The 20059-nt window shown below is 34.5% G+C and overlaps 1 protein-coding gene across 2 annotated transcripts in view; it reads left to right on the top strand.

Moving 5' to 3' along the window:
- Positions 1 to 20059, top strand: part of TMPRSS15 (transmembrane serine protease 15) — a 136410-nt gene that overhangs the window by 63424 nt on the left and 52927 nt on the right. For both annotated transcript variants that reach the window (XM_063601254.1, XM_034947976.4), the window contains 4 exons: positions 863 to 998; positions 10245 to 10334; positions 13127 to 13252; positions 15845 to 15985. In XM_063601254.1, coding sequence (XP_063457324.1) covers positions 863 to 998; positions 10245 to 10334; positions 13127 to 13252; positions 15845 to 15985 — 493 coding nt within the window. The remainder of the gene's footprint in view (positions 1 to 862; positions 999 to 10244; positions 10335 to 13126; positions 13253 to 15844; positions 15986 to 20059) is intronic.

Below are 20059 nucleotides of genomic sequence, written 5' to 3'. Positions count from 1 at the left end.
TAATTAGGTCATATGTGTAAGGAAGAAAATAATACTTACTGGAATAATGTCTGGCATGAAGTAGGTGGAATGAATAAACAAATGAGTGAATGAATGAGTGTTGAAAATTAAATAAGATCAATGTATACCATGTGCCTAGCATAGCAAATAGCATATAGCAGACATTCAATTTATGTCTTTCCTCTTCTACATAGCACAGGATCCAGGAAAGTACAGCTAAAATACCCACTGTTCCTGAGAACCTAATATGTTACCTCTGGCCACTGGACCTTTCTTCCAAATCTGGTTCTGTGTCCTCTGGGCACCACCCTTGCACAGTATCCCACATCAACACCCTGGGTGAACTGTGACCAGTAACAGCTGGCCCTGAATTATCATTTTACACTCATACTCTCTCTCGTCCCCTTCACCCCCAGTGTGTTTTCTCTTCAGGCTTTGTATGCTCTAAGAAGGAAGAAAACTACCTGAATGTTTAATATTGCTGAAAGAAGAAATTTGGGAGAAAATTGCTTTCTCCTGCCAGATGATATATATGCATGACAGAGTACAATGGAGTATGACAATATCATAAGAGAGACACAGACAGAGAGATAGAAACTGTAACAATGTTGACTAATTCAGAAGGAAGACATCATTGGAAATTTAGCCAGTTTGAACACATAATAAGGGGGTTGGGTTCAGCAGAAGAATTTAAAAAGCATGATCTGTCAAGATTTCACTATGTAGTAACGGTCACCATATAGTTCAAGGTGACAATATTGAATCTCTAGACAATATTGAATCTCTTGGGCTCACAAGAAGAATCAAGTCAGAGAAGATTAGAATGGAATCAAATTGTTTCATATGCCTCTCTGAATTGCAGGTTGCTTTTAATGCTTTTAAAAACAAGATCCTGAGTGATATTGCATTGGATGACATTAGCCTAACATATGGGATTTGCAATGGGAGTCTTTATCCAGAACCAACTTTGGTGCCAACTCCTCCACCAGAACTTCCTAGTAAGTAACCTTCATGTGTATTTTGTCTTATTAAATCATTAACGTCAGGTGTGGAGGCTCACAGCTATAATTCCAGCACTTTGGGAGGCTGAAGCAGGAGGATTACTTGAAGCCAGGAGTTTGAGACAAGCCTGAGGATTACAGCGAGACTCTGTCCCTACAAAACAAAACAAACAAACACAAATTAGCTGGGCACAGTGGTGCATACCTGTAGTCCCAGCTACCGGAGAGGCTGAGGCAGGAGGGCCTCTTGAGCCTGAGAGATTGAGGCTGTTGTGAGCTGTAATCATGTCACTGCACTCCAGCCTGGGCAACAGTGTAAGACTCTGTCTCTAGAAAAACAAAACAAAACAAACAAAAAACAATAATTATTTTCAGGTAGATCTTCCTTTGGCTTATTTTCATTATCTCAACCTACTGTTATTTATTTTTCCTGAAAATTAAAGACTTCAAAATATAAGCCAAATGGAGGCTAGCAAAATATTACATGTTACACATAAATCCACAATGAAAATCACTCTTCGTTATCGAGCATATTAATGATGATTTTAGTATCTTTCTTATATTCGAAAGTAATAAAGGAGCTGGTTTCCATTTTGTTTTCACTGGAATACAAACAAATGTTGTACTGGCCACGTGGCATGGTCTACTGTAGTCTTTGGGGAGGGTGCCTTGAGGTTTTTGTGGCCTTCTTAAGGAGTAATTTTAAGAGTTAAGTCTGAAACCTACTGTGTCTATTTTTAAAATAATTTAATAACAATGACTAATCAAGCCTGGACTTTGAACATACAGACCTAGATCACCTAAAATATTTTTGTCCTAAATAGTGCCTGTATTAGTCAGCGTTCTCTAGAGGGACAGAAGTCATAGGATAGATGTATATATGAAACGGAGTTTTTGAGGAGTATTGACTCACATGATCACAAGGTGAAATTTCATAATAGGCCATCTGCAAGCTTAGAGCAAAAAAGCCAGTCCAAGTACCCAAACCTCAAAAGTAGGAAAGCTGATTGTGCAGCCTTCAGTCTGTGGCCAAAGGCCTGAGAGCCTCTGGCAACCACTGGTGTAGGTCCAAGAGCCTGAAAACTGAAGAACTTGGAGTCCGATGTTTGAGGGCAGGAAGCATCCAGCATGGGGGAAAGATGAAGGCTGGAAAATTCAGCCAGTCTAATCCTTCCACATTCTTCTGCCTGCTTTTATTCTAGCTGTGCTGGCAGCTGATTATATTGTGCCCACCCAGACTGAGAGTGGGTTGGCCTTTCCCAGTCCCCTGACTCAAATGTTAATCTTCTTTGGCAACACCCTCATAGACACACCCAGGAACAATACTTCGCATCCTTCAATCCAATCAAGCTGGCCTTCAATATTAACTATCACAGTACCTTTGTAAGGCTTTGGAATATGTTCCTTTCATGGGGCCACTCATGTGTTACTGCTGAGAAGTGATCAAGATTCACAATGTCCTATAAGATCTTTTAACTCAAAAGAACCAAATGGAGCCTGTGTCTACTTGTGCTCTTAAGTCAAATTGGAAGCGTGACATTTCAGAACAAAACCCATTACCGTTCAAATTATCCATGTCAAAGAAGACAATCACTTCATACTACTTTCAGATTAGGGGTTTGACAGAAAAAGAAAAATGCCTATGATAATAAATAATTACAAACATCCACTGACTTTCTATAGGGATTTTTTCACTACATGTGTTTTTATGCAAAAAAAACAATGCTTTTTTCTTTGGATTGTGGTGGTTGGAAGCTGACTTAGCTCTACGGCTTTTCTTGGGTTAAACCTCATGTGTGTTTTGTTCTGCATGGATCTGATCCCACAAACGCAGTACTTTTTCCATTTCTCATTTTCTTCGAAGCACACTTAATACTTTTACCAAATTATATCAGCAAATCAGTTTGGAGAGCCTATCCAAATTTGGTTTACTTCCAAAACTATATATTTTTCTGCTTCCAATCTTCAAGGAAAAAAAGCAGACTTTTCAGATGAGTGGCTTTAACAATGAAAAGGCTCTAAAGGTTAATTATGGGTATTTGAGAACATGTAACAAATGAGCTACCATTAGGTTGAAGACAGTAGTTATATTGTCATATTGATCCCATGCCACCATATTGAATGAGCACTTACATTCCACCAAAAGATCGGTTTGCTTTTACTATCTTGTGTATTAATATGTTTAGATGCTTATATGAGATATATATGTTACTCAATATTTAATCATTCATTCAAATTTTATAAATATCTGCCATCTGCTAAACACTGCAGATGAAATGTAAGATGTAGCAATAACCATTAATACATGAAAAAATATATAAATAAATATTTGAAGCAATGTGTAATTATATGCCCCTAAAAGTAATACATGAGAGAAGTAAGTGATAGAGGACTTTGGAGAAAAAAAAAAATGTGAGCAGAAGAAGGCTTTAAGGAAGCGTGCAGATAAAAGACGGAGTGATACTCATAAAATGGATGCAAAAGCAGGAAAGTACCATACATTCTCATGGAATAATATTGGTCATAAAATTGTGACAAGAAGTGAGTTCCTTCACAGCAAACTCTAGGTCAAATTTACCTTTGCTTTACCAGTGTATGACTGATTCCTAATATCACAATAATTGATGATCAGTAAATACTATTAGAGATGGACTAAGCCTCTCTCTCTCTCTTTCTCTCTCTTTATCTCTCTCTCTGTCTGTCTCTGTCCCTCTCTCTTTTGGATATACTCTTATTTTGGTGACATGAAACTTTTGTTAAACAAAATTTTGGTACCAAAACTAAAGTTTGGAAATGATGGTAGGGATGGGTGTAGGAAAAAATACCCACATAAATGCAGTAATTTTGGATTTGTGGCATTGTTTGAAAATAATTGTCTCACTTCATTTTGTGTAGGTGACCCACACCCTACCTATTTATTATATGGAAGAGTTTTTTTGCAAGAACAACATTCAGCATCATTAAAATCATGGCTTGCTTGATAAATAGTAATTATTCCTACAGATACCAAATATCAGCAACATTTTGCTATTTTGATATTTCAATCATTTAACATGATAGATTTTCTTGATAATTCTTTCTGCTAGTTTGTTCCCCTATTTATTCATAAATAATAAAGAAGAAAAATTTTCTAGGAGGAAGTAACATAGTTTCTTGGACCTGATATTTAAAATGTAGCAACATCTCATCACTACCTAAAACAGAAAATTTGAGGTAACTTTTTTACATCATATCATACATAGAAACAAAATTTTAAATATGATTTCTTAAGTTAAAAATGTATCTATATGACGCTTATAGTCTTCATATTTATATTCCAATCAGAAAGAGAAAAAGATAGCACCTTTATGTCAAGCTTGGTGTCCCTGTCTATTTTAACAATAGGGAAATTATAATGAAAGAATAACCCATCTGATTTGAAAATATAAACTTTAGAATCTGCCCGGAGTCTATTTGTTCCAGTTTCCAAATGGTTCACTTCAAGACAATATTTTTCACAGCAGAAAACATTAATTACCATCAAATGTATTCTGAAAAATTTCATTCTAATGCCATTTGCAATTGGTTCAGTGAAATTCTTATTTGAGCAGAGCTTTTTTGGTTCCAGATCAATGGCTTGTTTAAGCAGTAATAAAAGGAAGCCATGGCTGACTGGCTAATAGCCTTTCTTTGGCTTCGTATAGAGCACTTAAAGAAGAAAACAGTCCCAGATCAGTGACTGAGTAATAACACTCAGTTTCCTCCCTCTTTCCTGGGAACCCACATTGTGCCTAGTCTGAGGAAATGTAAGTTCGGCTTTCATAACCACAGAGATTATTCCATTTCATGACTTTAATAACTTTCTGCTGCATCGATTCTACAACTGTTGCTCTGTGACGTTGGTACAAATGAATGTAAATGTGGGGATTGCACTGAGTACACTTTAAGAGAATAAACATTCCATTACGTGATGATCAAGCCAATTTAAAACAATTTTGATGATTCATGACAAGATACCTACTGAATAGAAATAGGTGTATACAAAACAAAATCCACATTTCAGGCCCCTGGCTTATTTCTGGGGCTTTTAAAACTAATTAAAAAGAAAAACAAACACAAAACACCTAGCTATAGTATTAGATATTTCAATATTCACTCTTTATTTCCACAGTTTTTCTTTATTTCACCATTTTTAAAGCCATTTTCTACTTCCAAATGTAAATTAAAGGCAATTTGGCATGGCCGGGTGCAGTACCTCACACCTGTAATCCCAGCACTTTGGGAGGCTGAGGGGGGCAGGTCACTTGAGGCCAATAATTCAAGACCAGCCTCGCCAACATGGCGAAACCCTGTCTCTCTGGGGAAAAGAAAAAAAAAAAAAGTTAATTTGGAAAGTTTTGTAGATGTGACCTAATACTTAGAGCTAAATAATCTACCTTTAGTTCTTCATGTTGATATGAATCAATCAGTACCTGTCTACCTCTCTACCTCTCTTGAAATTGATGGCCATATTCAGCAGAACTGCTTGCTTAGTTGTATCAGTGTGTTTTGGGTTGTTCTATTTTGTTTTAATTATTTTACCTCTAAAACTAATAGCCTGAGCCAGGCACAGTGGCACATACCTGTTGTCCAAGCTACTTGGAAGCCTGAGGCAGAATGATGCTTTGAAGCCAGGAGTTCAAGGCTCGGGTGCACTACGATCATGCTTGTGAATAGCCACAGCACTCCAGTCTGGGCAACAGAGTAAGACTCAATCTCAAAACAAGACAAAACAAAGCAAACTAATAGCCTACGTTTTTGAGCTCTCATTGTCTGGATTTTTATTGATAACCAAATTTAGAGTACAGAGAATAAAAATCTGAACTTTATTGTTACACATTTAATAAAAATATTTATATCAGGAATGATCACTATAACTTGTTAATGAAAACATAAATTTTGATCAAATGAACACAAAATTTTATGGAACATTTTTCTTTAAATTACAACCTAAACTTTTAAAATGCTATTTGTGATACCAAAAGATTTGTGTATCTATTACAATAATGATGAAAAACAATAGCCAATTTTGAAAATTAGCCACTTTTTATATATTCAAACATCAATCAATAGGAGGTATTATTTCTCAAGCTACATCTATTAATTCTATCACATAAAGTATCAATCAAAAATCTATTTTTCCCATATTCTCATTTCTTGTTTTGCCATAAATATCTTTAATTAAAACCCTCTTATTGTAGATGAAAGCTAGGCTCTTCTCTTTTCCACCCCTCAGTAAACACCTCTGCATTAACACACATTTCATGGACATCAGAAGCTTCAGCATGGAGTAAAAAATGACATGCATCAAGGAAAATATCTATCCTTGGCAACCACTTTGCCAAATACTGCATGATATTTACATAGTATATGCAGTGAAAATCCCTATTGGCATAGTAAGAAATTAATCAGAACACAAGTGTTTAAGAGAACAGCTCCCAGAAGAAAAAAAATGAAGGAATTTAACACTATAAATGAATATAATTCCCTATACCAGACAGGCTATTTTACTCTCATTCCCTGGCTGAGGATGTTTTACCTAATGGCACAGCATGACTGTGATATTTGGAATTACATTTCATGAATCTTTTGTTTCTCTATTAGAGGCACATGCCACATCTCTGCTAGAACAACATCACCATTAAAATAAATTGTGTCATATTTAGAATGACTTAAAGTGTTTTTACCAATTCTTTACAGTCATTTATATGCAGAGAGTAACTGACCTATTTTATCAGGCCAGGGATCAGAGATGTCTTATTGGTCAGTTATTTGATAATTATGATTTAAATGCATTTCAAAAAGTACTTAAGTATTTTAAAGGGATGCATTTTCCAAGACTTGTGTTTAGTGGCAAAATCCTAAGTAAACTGCCTGCCTTGACAGGCTTAACTATTACACTTGACAACGTTTGAGTTCTTGTTATGTGCTCATTAACATCCTACCTACTCATCTTTAAGTATAGCACACTAAGTGTTCAATTATGTCAAAATCCAATGCATTTTCCAAATCTCAGCTATTTACTCTATCAGGAATATAAGGTTTTACATTCTTCCTGTTACTTGAGGATAAAATAAGAATAATGGTAAAAAACAAAAATACAAAAAGATTTTTTTTTAAAACCCAGTATTGGCCACTGCTAAATTTGTGAAATAGGAAGTTAATTTTTCCCAGTCTTATATCTCAGTGTAATATTTGTCCCTGAAGTTAGTTAGACATTCCCTCCTTCACTGGTCTCATTAAGGATTAAAAGAAGTATTTCATAGCAATGTAGAATTATTGAAATTAAATGTGCCATGTGTATGTAGAGGTTATAGGATTGTGGTAGACCCTTCTTCTGAAATCTTTGTAAATTAGTCATGATTTCCTGTTGAGAACTTGCCCTTATTCTCCACTGTTGTTCCTTCTTTGGTTCACATGCCTTCCTCAGCACCCCATGTACACTCTCTTCTTCCTTCTAGGTTTACCCATCCTTGACCTTACTTGTCAGTGCTTTCATCCACTGCCCTCCTTTTTTTGTTATGTACGTATCAAGTGCCAATTATAGAGACTCAATTTAAACCCTGCCTATGGCAGTGTGAACCAGATGGTGGAAATTATCCAAAGTTTAATCAACCCAATAGGAGACAGTAAATTACTGTGGGATGAGCTCGAGATTAACCATGATGAGGTCTTGACTTTGACACTAGGTGGCTGTGTATGGCATTAAAAAGCAAGTGAATATCTGTAATTCTCAGATTTTCCATGTAAAACTGAAGTAATAATAGTAATTACCCAATCCACAAGATTGCCTTGAAAACCAGTACTAAGTATGGCAGGTAATGCAAAGGAACATTTCTTAAATTATGTCTAATTTTACAACAATCCAAAAAATCCTTAATATATATCTAGTTGTCTCCAATACAACTAACTCAGAGCCACAATTTTCATCCACCAGCTCCAACAAATCCTCCTCTTATACACTGCATTCTCTCCCTATATGAGATAACATGCATGGAAGCACTTTGCAAGATTTGGTAAAACATTTTATTATTTTGATAAGTTCATCTGGGTCTAGACAAACCTGGCCCTGAAAGGCATGAAGAACAGGACCATGCCCTATCTCTTTACAAAACAGGACAGGTTGGCAAAGATCCCGACACTGAGTCAGAGTAATTGCCTTCCTGTCCCATCATATGCATCATGAAACCCAAATCTAAGCAGTGTGTTACACATAAACTTTGAAGATGCACATGAATTTCAAGTGACTTACATAAATAAGGCAGAACATATATGAAAGAGAGATTAAGGAAGAGGGTATGGCTATCAACACTGTCATAGATGTAGAGACACTTAATTATCCCTCCCAAAATCTGATTTCTAGTTTATTGGGGGTAAATAATCTCAGTATTATATGCCTTTCATAATAGAAAAGAATATATTTATTCCAGTTTTCTGCATTCTTCAAATGAGATTACTTTTCTTCTTTTGGTCTTGTTTTAACACATAATAATGGTAACAAGAATTAGATACAATTAGAATGTTTAAAATAGTTGATGATTTTTTACATTACTTCAGAATTTGTTTCTAATAAATGAAACAACAAAGTATGTTAAGAATTTTATAAAGTTAATCTACCTACTTAAAGTGTCAGATTCTGAGCTGGAAGATCTGTGCTCTGTTGTTTTAATAAATTTGCCTTAATAATTACCCGTCTCAACCTGGCTTCTGCGCAATGTTGGCTACCAGATCGGGGCATTGATTAAGCATTTATTAAGCAAATGAAGTTTCACTTTGTCTCCCTTTCCTTACTATCAATGTGCAGAATAGTGAAGCTTTCCCTTAAGACTACCAAAAAATAAATAAATAAATGAAAAAAAAAGGAAAATCAAGAATTGCAGAATTAAATGATTTACTAGCCTTTCTTGTTAGAGAGTGGTAAATATTGAATTCATTTTATTTTAGGTAAACATTTTCTACAGTAGGGATTTTATATCTTAGTTTATTAAACCTATTTATAAAAGATATTTGACAAAAAATTTCCTTTGTACAAATAATTTTAGGGAAGTGCTGTGCACTATCATGCTTTCTTGAAGATTCACAAAGGCCATAAGAATGCTAAAGAAATTTTGAGAAGTTCTTATCTATTTTTTTTTCCAATTTTCTTTTTTACTTTTAAGTTCAGGGGAACAAGAGCAGGTTTGTTACACAGGTAAACTCGTGTCATGGAGGTTGGTTGTACAGATTATTTTATCACATAGGTATTAAGCCTAGTACTCACAAGTGATTTTTCCTGATTCCCCTCCTTCGTACCACTCTCCACCCTCCGAAAGGCCCCAGTGTGTGTTGTTTCCCTCTGTGTGTCCATGTGCTCTCATCATTTAGCTTTCACTTATAAGTGAGAACATGCAGAATTTGATTTTCTGTTCTTGTGTTAGTTTGCTAAGGATAATGGTCTCCAGCTCCATCCATGTCCCTGCAAATGTCATGATCTTATTATTCTTTATTACTGCATAGTATTCCATGGTATATATGTACCACCTTTTCTTTATCCAGTCTATCATTGATGGACATTTAGGTTGATTCAATGTCTTTCCTATTTTGAATAGCGCTGCAATGAAACAACGTGTGCATGTGTCTTTATAATAGAATGATTTATATCCCTTTGGGTATATACTGAGTAGCGGAATTGCTGGGTCAAATAGTATTTCTGTCTTTAGGTCTTTGAGAAATTACCACACTGTCTTCCACATAGTTTAACTAATTTACATTCCCACCAACAGTCTATAAGCATTCATTTTTTCCCACAAACTCTCCAATATCTGTTATTTTTTGACTTTTTACTAATAGCCATTCTGACTGGTGTCAGATGGTACCTTTTGCAAATTATGCATCTGACAAAGATCCAATATCCAGCTTCTATAAAGAACTTAAATTTATAAGAAAAAGAATAAACAACCCCACAAAAAAGTGGGCAAAGGACATGAACACTTTTCAAAAGGTAACATACATGCGGCCAACAATCACATGAAAAAAAGCTCAACATCACTGATCATTAGAGCTCTTATCTATTTAACTGTATTTTTCCTTTACTTAAACTGCAGCATTTACCCTAACATGACTCTAAAATTTACTTGTCAAAATTTGTATTCTAAGAAATGTAATTGAAAATTCGCTGGCATATGGTATTATCTCTCTGAAATAAACATTGTATTACTGATGATTTCCCATTGCTTTCCTTTTCAGCGGACTGTGGAGGACCTTTTGAGCTGTGGGAGCCAAATACAACATTCAGTTCTATGAACTTTCCAAACAGCTACCCTAATCTGGCTTTCTGTGAGTCATTTCTTTTCCAGGTCATCAGAAACAAATGTCCATATGAAATGTAGATCTCCCCTTGACGCAGCAAAGTAGATTATAAATTTGTCAAACATGGGTACACCTATCATGTCTACCTATAAGATTGCTTAATATAACAACAAAAATAACAATAATTGCTAAATATATATAGCATTTGTTTCATGCCAGGCACTGTGTTAATGCCCAATATACATTATTTCATTCATTTCCCACAAGAACTTCTTGAAGCAGGTGTCATTATTATAATTCCAAATTTAGAAGTTGAATAACAACAGTGAGAGAACCAGTGTTACTCCAGACACCGCTTTCTAAATCACTCTCCTTGTTTGTGCATATAATGTCTATAGTGTGTTTAACAAGTTTGCAATTTCATAGGACAAAGACAATGGAAAGTATTAAAAAGTAAAGAACCAGTTGTAGCATTCACACTTTTTGCAAATATACACTAGAGCCAATAAAGCAGATAGCTACAGTTATGTAATTATTTCCAGTATAAAAAATAAAATTATAAGAAAGATCACTAAAAAATTTGTCTAGAGAAAATAGTTTGCTAAAACTGCATAAAGACTACCTCTACATCAATGTTCCTAAATAGATAAATTCATATAAAGATACATAAAGATTGTGTTGGAGATGCAGATTCCCTAGCCCATCCTACAAAGGTTCCACTTCAGGAGTCTGGACTGGGTAAAAAACATCTTTCCATGGTCGTGCCTTATTAAGACCACTAAGCTAAATGGAAAATTCTGTCAATGAAAGAAATGGCTCAATGGTGGGAAAAATGTGTCTTCAGAAAAAGCCAACCTTGTTCCTTCAGATGATCAAGAGATGAGAGCATCACTTTCATAGGTGCATATAGGGTCAATATTGTAGACAAATACCTCATCCCCAAAAAATAAACAGCAACTAATCTAATTTGACTTCTTTGGGGAAACAGAGTTATCTCTGCTTCACACTGAAGACATCTTTTTTTTTTTTTTTTTTTTTTTGAGATGGAGTCTCGCTCTGTCGCCCAGGCTGGAGTGCAGTGGCGCGATCTCGGCTCACTGCAAGCTCCGCCTCCTGGTTTCACACCATTCTCCTGCCTCAGCCTCCTGAGTAGCTGGAATTACAGGCACCCGCCACCACGCCCTGCTAATTTTTTTGTATTTTTAGTAGAGACGGGGTTTCACCGTGTTAGCCAGGATGGTCTCGATCTGCTGACTTCATGATCTGCCCTTCTCGGCCTCCCAAAGTGCTGGGATTACAGGCTTGAGCCACCGTGCCCGGCCTGAAGACATCTTTTAAACATCATTTGAACAAAGTGATAATCTGAAAAATCCAACAAGAAGTGGAACATTTAAACAATTTGGAGAAATTTATTAAATTTAAAAATGTTTGTTTATTTGACAAATGTGTATTCAATACTTTATTTCCTTAATCTGAAGTAAGTAAAGAAGACACAAATGTAGCACAGTATAGATGGTGACTCAGATATGTTGTCAGGCACAAAATGTCCAAAATACTGTTATAATAAGGGTAAAGGCAGGACTCTGTGGAGAGTCCTTGACATACCAAAGTAGGAGACAACTGTTTCTTGAATCTCCAAGAAAAATTAAATAATGGTAATGGGTAAAATTAGAAGTGTGAAAGAATTTTACACCATGTTATGAAGTTTGAATTTATTCTGAGAGCACTAGGGAGTCTTTGAATGGTTTACAGGAAAATGGCGATAAAAACGAGCTTGCATTTTAGATCAGAGATAGATGGTAAGGGATGAGAATCATCAGCATCACCAATTAGGAGATGAGAAACTATAGTGATTTGAACTCTTGTTGTGGTGGCAAGGGACGTTGAGAAGTAAATGGGGTTCAAAGGATGTTGGAGGTAGTAATAACAGGCTTAGGTGATTGATTGGATGTGGTAGGAGAAAGGAAGTCAAGGAAGGTGCTGAGGTTTCAAGTATAGAGAACTATGAGTGGATGATTAGTAGTGCCACTGAGATAGGAAGAATAAGATAAATGAGTTTGCAAAAGAGATAATTCTGCTTTTTCTTTAGAACATGTTGGATTTGAAATATGTACAGCCATATACAGTAAATAAGTCAATAAATTTGCCTGCATCTGAGAAAAGAGCAGAAAATAAAGACAGAAATTTTACTATATAAATATAATTATATTTCTTAAGAGTGAATGAGAAAACTAATACAGAATGAGAGAAGAATAGCCTAGAAAAAAATCTGAAGGTTGAATTATTTACGAAATCAATAAAAACAAGAAGTGTTTATTGATGCTGGTAGTCTTGTTTTATTTTGTTTTTTTTAATGAACTAAATGTAAATAAATGCAAAAATTTTAAAATAAATATTAAAGCTTACTTGTCCTATAAAGTGGATTTTAATTACCTAATTTTCTTCTAAATTTGATCATGGAAAATTAAATAAATGAAACTATAATTTTAGTATCCTTTGATATTCATAAATGTTATATTGTAGAGGTAAAATAATATTTGTAAACTTTGATTAAAGTATTCCATTTCATAAAAATATCAATTATACTAATTTCAAATTTAATTGAAATGTTACTATAAATATTATTGACTAAACCAATATATTTTCTCACCAAAAAAAAAATAATGAAAAGAAAAAAGAAACACCTTGAAACACTGATTTTCATGAAGTGGAAAAAAAATTGATTTTTTTTTAAGTTATTTGAAATTCTCAAGAGAGTGAAGCTTTTAAGAGAAATCACCAAGTGTGTTCCAAATTAAATGTTACTTCTTACTTTTTAGGTGTTTGGATTTTAAATGCACAAAAAGGAAAGAATATACAACTTCATTTTCAAGAATTTGACTTAGAAAATATTAACGATGTAGTTGAAATAAGAGATGGTGAAGAAGCTGATTCCTTGCTCTTAGGTAAGTCTGCAATCTGAATATTGTAAAGGTTGTAAAGCTCAAGATGTTGTGCTGATGGAAAGAGCGTTTCTTAATTAATGTAATCACTCTTACAACTTGCAAAATGAAAATACAATAGTAAAGTGACATGAGTTTATGTGGAACTTACAATATAGGGTATATTTAAAATAGTGACAACGTAATATTTTTCTTGAACGTTCTTCACAAAGCAGGACTAATTATTTTTACTTTTTAAATTTGTTCTTAATTTTCATGGGTACATAGTAGGTGTGTGTATTTATGGGATACATGAGATATTTTGATACAGGCCTACAATGCATAATAATCACATCAGTGTGAATACTGTATCCATCACCTCAAGCATTTTTCCTGTCTTTGTGTTACAACCCAATTATATTCTTTTAGTTATTTTTAAATATGCAGTAACTTATTATTGGCTGTGGTCACCCTATTGTGCTTTCAAATACTAGATCTTATTCATTCTAACTATATTTTTGTATCCATTGATCATCCTCACTCCACCACCCCTCCAGTACCCTTTCCAGCCACTTGTAACCATCATTCTACTCTCTATCTCCATGAGTTTAACTATTTTGGACAATATTTTTGAGTCATCAGTTCCTACCAGCTGGTATTAATTGACTACCACAAGCACTACCCATTGGAGACTAGAAGCTAAGGACACCCATTATGTAGTTCTCTTTATGTGTACATCGGATGTCCAAAGATAGCTCTTAAATCAGTTTTTATTTTACTTCAAACTATTCAAATTGTGTTATACAAAATTTTTAATGAGTTTTACTTTACATTTTATTATTACTTTGGCTGTGTCTCTAGTACTAGCTGCTTCTGTGTAGGTACCTGAGAATGCTTCAAAAATTGACCAGTTTATTTTTCTTTTTTATTTATTGATTATTTTAAAATAAGGCTAGGGAGAGTGTACTCTCGTAGAGGAAATTTTTGTGCTATTATAGAGTGTACTATTATAGAGGAAATTTTGTGTATTCTATAGATCATAGAATACATGCTGACACACTAAAAAGCTATCAGTCAAACATAATAGCTAACATGTTATCTAACTACCACTATTTTTTGTTGTTGCTGTTGTTGTTGAGATGGAGCCTCACTCTGTCACCCAGGCTGGAGTGCAGTGGTGCGATCTCAGCTCACTGAAACCTCTGTCTCCTTGGTTTAAACGATCCTCCTGCCTCAGCCTCCAGAGTAGATTGGATTACAGGCGCCCACCACCTCGCCCGGCTAATTTTTTGTATTTTTAGTAGAGACAGGGTTTCACCATGTTGGCCAGGCTGGTCATTTTTAAGAAAAAGGTGTCTCTTGATAAGTCACACATTAAATAAAGATGCTCAAATGATCAATTTTGATGAATGAAATGATACAACTAAAAAGTGTTTTATCGCCCTCCCACACACAAAAAAGTGTTTTATCTAACTGTGCTTTGGACTTGTATTCATCAAGTATTGTAAAATCTGATCTAATAGATATGCAGTCAGGATACAATCACATGAATGCTGCACCTAATCAATGAATACTCCAGAGAAAATTTTCTAGGGCACATCAAGGGACAGTGTGGTGGGGAGGGTTCCCCAACCTTTTCATCAGTCAACCCTTATGTGGAATTCTACAGCAAAATCTCACAAAGTTCTAGAGTGTGAGCTTCCTGGGAGAGGATTTTGGGAGCCACACATAGAACAAATAAAGAAAATTTTTTTGGGACTAGAAGGGTGGCAAGAACTGAGGAATCTGAAATTTGGTTTTTTATACACATATAAAAAAGTTTTAAATAGTTTTTCTATTTTATATCAAATTATTCTTCAAATAAAAACTTCAGAGTTCTCATCATCTAAAAAATTAAAACGTATCGTTTCATCTGTTAATAGTTAAACAAATCATTGAAAAATAAATAAGAATTCCAGAAAGATCTCTGATTTATTGTTTTAAAATTTGTAGGCAGGAAGGTCTTTTGTAACTGAATCACTTTCAGGGCTTCCAATATATAAAACTTTTTTTAATAAATGTATTTTTTAATTAGCTGAAATATAGTAAAGAATGTTTTATTGTTTATGAAATCCCCAAAGCTGAGGGATTAAGGGGAAAAGGTTTAAAAGCCACCATGTAGTTAATATTCTCAATCTCTAAATAATCCATCCTTCAGATTAGGTTTATGATTCCACATACAAAAAAATACTGAATATGTTTGGTCAAAAATTTAGTAAAGGTGACCATAAACTCCATTGTTTTATAAAGGTCTTTATAAGTAGTCAGTCATTTGTCTGGGATAACATGAACTTTGAATAGCAGTGGTACTAAGTCACATATATTATAAGTAATTCATCATTACATTATAGAGTTGCACAAACCTCAAGAAATATCAAAATTTAAAGAGAAGTTTGCTTTGTTGAAAAGTGTTCAAAATGTAAAAGAATGTGTGTGTTCATTTACTTGTGGCTGCTCTATGAGTGAGCCATGTAGCATATAGCCCTACGTCTGGCAGATGGAACTGAGATGTGGGGTACATTTCCTTCTAGATCCAAAGGATCATCTCACTGATTATCTCGTTTTCCTTTGGAACAGCTGTGTACACAGGGCCTGGCCCAGTAAAGGATGTGTTCTCTACCACCAACAGAATGACTGTGCTTCTCATCACTAACGATGTGTTGGCAAGAGGAGGGTTTAAAGCAAACTTTACTACTGGCTATCACTTGGGGATTCCAGGTAAGAACCCATAAATCACACATTGCATCATAACTTTTGGAGCAAAACAGCAAGGTATACTGAATTTCAAGACCAAAATCATGATTTTAATGCTTTCCTTCTGTGACACTTATTCTTCCTCATCTTAATGAAGATGATTTTTCCTCCTTTACACCTGTAGTACCATTACCTGAGTTCGTTCAAAGTAGGCAGCCACAAAAGTTTTTAAGCAGACCTACTTGGATTTCTCTGATGTGTAAGGAGTGTTGAATTTTGTTCATTGAAGAGGGCCATGTTAAATGTTAAAAGTACCTGACCCTCTAAGGAAAGAAGACTGTCATGTTTCCCATGTCAAGTACATTTTCAGAGAGCGAAGAAGGAAACAGGCAAGAGAGCTGTTGGCATGCCAACAACATTCAATTAAATAATTAACATCATTAACTTATTGGAGACAACCAGAGTAAAGCACCACAGTGTAGGAATTTAATGCTATTTGCTGGCGTGCCCAACCCTCCGACACTAGGTGTTTTAGTATATCCATAAAATAATCAACAGGAGCAAACAAAATAGCGGCATGTTCATCATGGATATATGTATGTGTGTGTGTGTGTGTATATATATATGGATATATGTGAATATGTATATATATTCATATATTTAATATTTGCATATATTTGCATTCAACAATCTGCAGAGAATTTTTTTGTAACTTGATACTTCACGTGGACTATGAATTGTCTCATAGAACTGCCCGGCAACTCAGTGGTTCTTTCCAGGTGCAAATATGTCAGAAAAACAGAATATATGCTACTTCCTACTTCTCTCTTTCTCTTCCATAGGAAGAGAAATATTTATGGAATTGATGTATTTCACTTGAATATCTAGAAAAGAGGTAGAGTTGGATAGTTCATCTTCATCTGGCCTATTATCTAATACAAAATCCAGTTACCATTAGGTTATGTTTATCTTTGTTCCTCCACTCACAACTGACCAGGGCTTTTGACACCATCCCAGAAAGCTGCCTGCTTTAATCTTTATGGCAGATAAAGAGGTCTACCATCTGGCCCTGAAAATGAAGCACAACTGATATTATGCATGCTACTTAGGTAGAAGTAAGTGGTAGCTCAATCGATTAATCTGGATTTTGTGACTGATTTTAGAAGCCAATCTGTTTACTTACAAGCAACAGTGACATGGATCAATAAAAAATAATTAATGAGTAAATACTTTGAGATGTACACAAAATTATAATTTATCTTAGAGTACACTAAAAAGAAGAAATATAGAAAATGACATGATTTTGTTAGGTAAAGAAGAAAATACATTGAGATGCAAATATCAATAGATATGTATTTACATAAGCATGTGTGTGTGTGTGTGTGTGTGGCGAGAATTTAACTTAGAAGAAAATTTGATCATTGCTTTGGAAAATGTTAATCAAGATAATTTTGAAAATGTCATCTTGAATTGAATCACTGATTTTGTTTCTTGATTATTTTGTTGCTGATGATTATACTATAACCATGTTTGTTTGCCAATTATTTTATCTGCTATTTCAGTTTCCTTCTCTTTGTGGTGTACCTATTATTTTAATTTAATTCAACATTTGAGTTACACTTTTAAAGTATAGAAGGGTGATGGACATAGATGAGGACATTTTGGTAGTTAATATTGAGCACATTTAAGATACAACAGACTTTGGTTATGTAATGTTGGAGAAAAGCTAAATCTTTCTTACTGTTATATAGAAAGCAAATTAGTTAATAGCAAACTTTAGATGACAGAAAAACACAAAATGTTACCACCAATACTTTTATATGTAAAATTATGACCCTAATTTTTTTGAATTATTATATAATATTTGGCTCCTGATAGAATAGTCTTTGCACAGTACCGGCTCCCACAAGTGACGTTACAATAAAGTCTCCTCTCAAGAAATTTGGAAGAAGATGGCCGTCTTTGGCCAGAGCAATTTTCTGTGAAACTCTGCCATAATCAAATCTTTCTGATTTGACTAGAGGCCTTTGTTAGCAGTGTGAACCACCTAGTTTTCTGGTCTACCGCACAACTATTCAAAACCTCTTGTGCAGAACACACACATTTCCGCAAAAATTGCTGCAGGAAAGCATGATGAAGAATGAAAAAATGATAAGTAAAGAGAGATGGAAACATATGAGAGTCTGTAATGGGCATGCAGGTAAAAACACCAAACCAAATTTGAAAACAATAAACATTCCTGAAATTGAAAACATAAAAGCAGATCAAAACTAATAGTGAAAGATACAGTGAAAGAAAAATCATACACTTTCTGGATCTGAATAAAATTACCTGAAAAATCATGAAGTCTTAGTGTGTTCAATAAAAAATATTAATAAGCAGGGATCAGTGTTATAACATTTTCTGTGTGAAGTTTTAAATTTCAAGAGGGAAATTTTTCTGAAAATTCTTAGCAGAAAAAGTAATATTTTTGCAAGTGTTGAAAATAAGATCAGCTTTATATTTCACTCAATTATGAACATTAAAACAATGAAGTAATATTTCTCATGTTTTAAGGAGAAAATCCCACAACTAAAAAATATACAAGGTTCAATAACTGCTTGTTTAAATGCAGTAAAATTATGTACTCTCTTCTGCGAAATATCATAAAATAGAGCAAGTAAATACCTAATGCCTAATACTATTCTACTGGAGGCCATCCTAAATTTTTTTCAAGAATTCTGTCAAGGAAAGGATTTTTGAAAGAAGTATTATACTTTTAAAGAAATTGAGATAAATAGTAAAACCTGAAGTAATTGAGATTTTTTAAAAAAATACTGTGCTCTAACAGATAAGGGATTAGATTTATTGAGGTATCCAAACAATTGAAATAATTATAGGTGATTTCGTTTGGCTGTGTCTCCACTCAGATCTCACCTTGAATTGTAATGGTCCCCATGTGTTATGGGAGGGACCCGGTGGGAGGTAATTGAGTCATGGGGGTGGGTTTTTCCTGTGCTGTTCTCATGATAATGAGTAAGTCTCATGAGATCTGATGGTTTTATAAAAAGGAGTTTCCCTGCACGTGCTCTCTCTTGCCTGCTGCCATGTAAGATGCGCCTTTCTCCTCTTTTGTCTGCCATGATTATGAAGCTCTCCCAGCCCTGTGGAACAGCAAGTCCATTAATTCTCCTTTTTCATAGAAATTACCTAGTCTCAGGTATGTCTTTATTAGCAGCATGAGAACAAACTAACAGCACATGGCATTCCACCATCTGCAAAAGTGAAAGTATCTTGAAACAAAATTTTTAAGAAAAAGTAGGTCTTTAAACCCCTATTTTAAATTGAAAATGAGAAAGGAGAAAAGACTTGAAAAGAGGAAAATGGATTGTCAAAAGGAAGACAGAGACAAATCTCTTCCATCAAAAGTTATAGTTACAGTTTGTTTGTTTAAATTGTGTTTTATGGACTCATAATAATTACACATGTTTATGGAGTATATGTAATATTTTAATACAAGCATACAATTTACAATCATTGAATCTGGGAAACTGAAATATTCTTCACTTCAAACATTTATTATTTCTAAGTGTTAGGAACATTCCAAATTGTCTTCTCTAGTTATTTTGAAATGTACCATAAATTATTGTTAACTATAGTCATTTTATTGTGTTACCAAACACTAGATCTTATTCCTTCTATGTAACTCTATTTTGGTACCCATTGAAACCCTTCTTTATCCTCCCTCCCCACTACCCTTCTCAGCCTCTGGTGACCACCATTCTATTTACTATCTTCATGAAATCAATTAATTTAGCTCCCACATATGAATGAGAACATGCAACATTTGTCTTTCTGTGCCTGGCAATTTCACTTAACATAATGTCCTCCAGTTTCCTCCATGTTGTTGCAAATGACAGGATTTCATTATTTATTATGACTGCATAATATTCCATTATGCAAAGATACCATTTTCTCTCTCTCTTTTCATCTGTTGATGGACTCTTACGTTGACTGCATAACTTGGCTATTAAGAATAGTGCTGCAGTAAACATAGATGAGCAGATATCTCTTTGATATACTGCTTTTCTTTCTTTTGGATAAATATCCAGCAGTGGG

This window comes from Pan paniscus, chromosome 22 (assembly GCF_029289425.2).
Source record: "Pan paniscus chromosome 22, NHGRI_mPanPan1-v2.0_pri, whole genome shotgun sequence".
NCBI classification, from domain to species: Eukaryota; Metazoa; Chordata; class Mammalia; order Primates; family Hominidae; genus Pan; species Pan paniscus.
This window is presented reverse-complemented; position numbering and strand designations above follow the sequence as displayed.